Source organism: Triticum dicoccoides, unplaced genomic scaffold (assembly GCF_002162155.2).
Source record: "Triticum dicoccoides isolate Atlit2015 ecotype Zavitan unplaced genomic scaffold, WEW_v2.0 scaffold90497, whole genome shotgun sequence".
Taxonomy (NCBI): domain Eukaryota; kingdom Viridiplantae; phylum Streptophyta; class Magnoliopsida; order Poales; family Poaceae; genus Triticum; species Triticum dicoccoides.
The window spans coordinates 1-1,196 of NW_021309140.1; the positions used below are offsets into that span (position 1 = coordinate 1).

Genomic DNA, 1,196 nt, shown 5'->3' on the forward strand with positions numbered 1-1,196 from the left:
TATTAAAGATCTTTTAGAAGCGCATACTCCTCCAGGGGGTCGATTAGGGCGTGGGCATAAGGGCCTTTATGACACAATCAACAATTCGATTCATTTTCAGTTAGGTCTTGCTCTAGCTTCTTTAGGGGTTATTACTTCCTTAGTAGCTCAACATATGTACTCTTTACCTCCTTATGCATTCATAGCACAAGACTTTACTACTCAAGCTGCTTTATATACTCATCACCAATATATTGCAGGGTTCATCATGACAGGGGCTTTTGCTCATGGAGCTATTTTTTTCATTAGGGATTACAATCCGGAACAGAATGAGGATAATGTATTGGCAAGAATGTTAGACCATAAAGAAGCTATCATATCTCATTTAAGTTGGGCTAGCCTCTTTCTAGGATTCCATACCTTGGGCCTTTATGTTCATAACGATGTCATGCTTGCTTTTGGTACTCCAGAAAAGCAAATCTTGATCGAACCTTTATTTGCCCAATGGATACAATCTGCTCATGGCAAGACGACATATGGGTTCGATATACTCTTATCTTCAACGAATGGCCCCGCTTTCAATGCGGGTCGAAGCCTATGGTTGCCCGGATGGTTGAATGCTGTTAATGAGAATAGTAATTTTCTTTTCTTAACAATAGGACCTGGGGATTTCTTGGTTCATCATGCTATTGCTCTAGGTTTGCATACAACTACATTGATTTTAGTAAAGGGCGCTTTAGATGCACGCAGTTCCAAATTAATGCCGGATAAAAAGGATTTTGGATATAGTTTTCCTTGTGACGGCCCAGGGCGCGGCGGTACTTGTGATATTTCTGCTTGGGACGCATTTTATTTGGCAGTTTTCTGGATGTTAAATACCATTGGGTGGGTTACTTTTTATTGGCATTGGAAACATATCACATTATGGCAGGGCAACGTTTCACAATTTAACGAATCCTCCACTTATTTGATGGGATGGTTAAGAGATTACCTATGGTTAAACTCTTCACAACTTATCAATGGATATAATCCTTTTGGGATGAATAGTTTATCGGTATGGGCGTGGATGTTCTTATTTGGACATCTTGTTTGGGCTACTGGATTTATGTTCTTAATTTCCTGGCGGGGGTATTGGCAGGAATTAATTGAGACTTTAGCATGGGCTCATGAACGCACACCTTTAGCTAATTTAATTCGCTGGAGAGATAAGCCCGTGG

At 40.4% G+C, this 1,196-nt stretch overlaps 1 protein-coding gene across 1 annotated transcript; it reads left to right on the forward strand.

The window, feature by feature from the left end:
* Positions 1-4: 4 nt before the first annotated feature.
* LOC119348374 (photosystem I P700 chlorophyll a apoprotein A2-like) lies at positions 5-1,192 on the forward strand (the record flags this gene model as incomplete). The annotated part of the gene is made up of 1 exon (XM_037616537.1): positions 5-1,192. A coding segment is annotated over one exon (1,188 nt), but the record flags the coding sequence as incomplete, so codon positions are not given.
* Between the last annotated feature and the right edge of the window lie 4 nt (positions 1,193-1,196).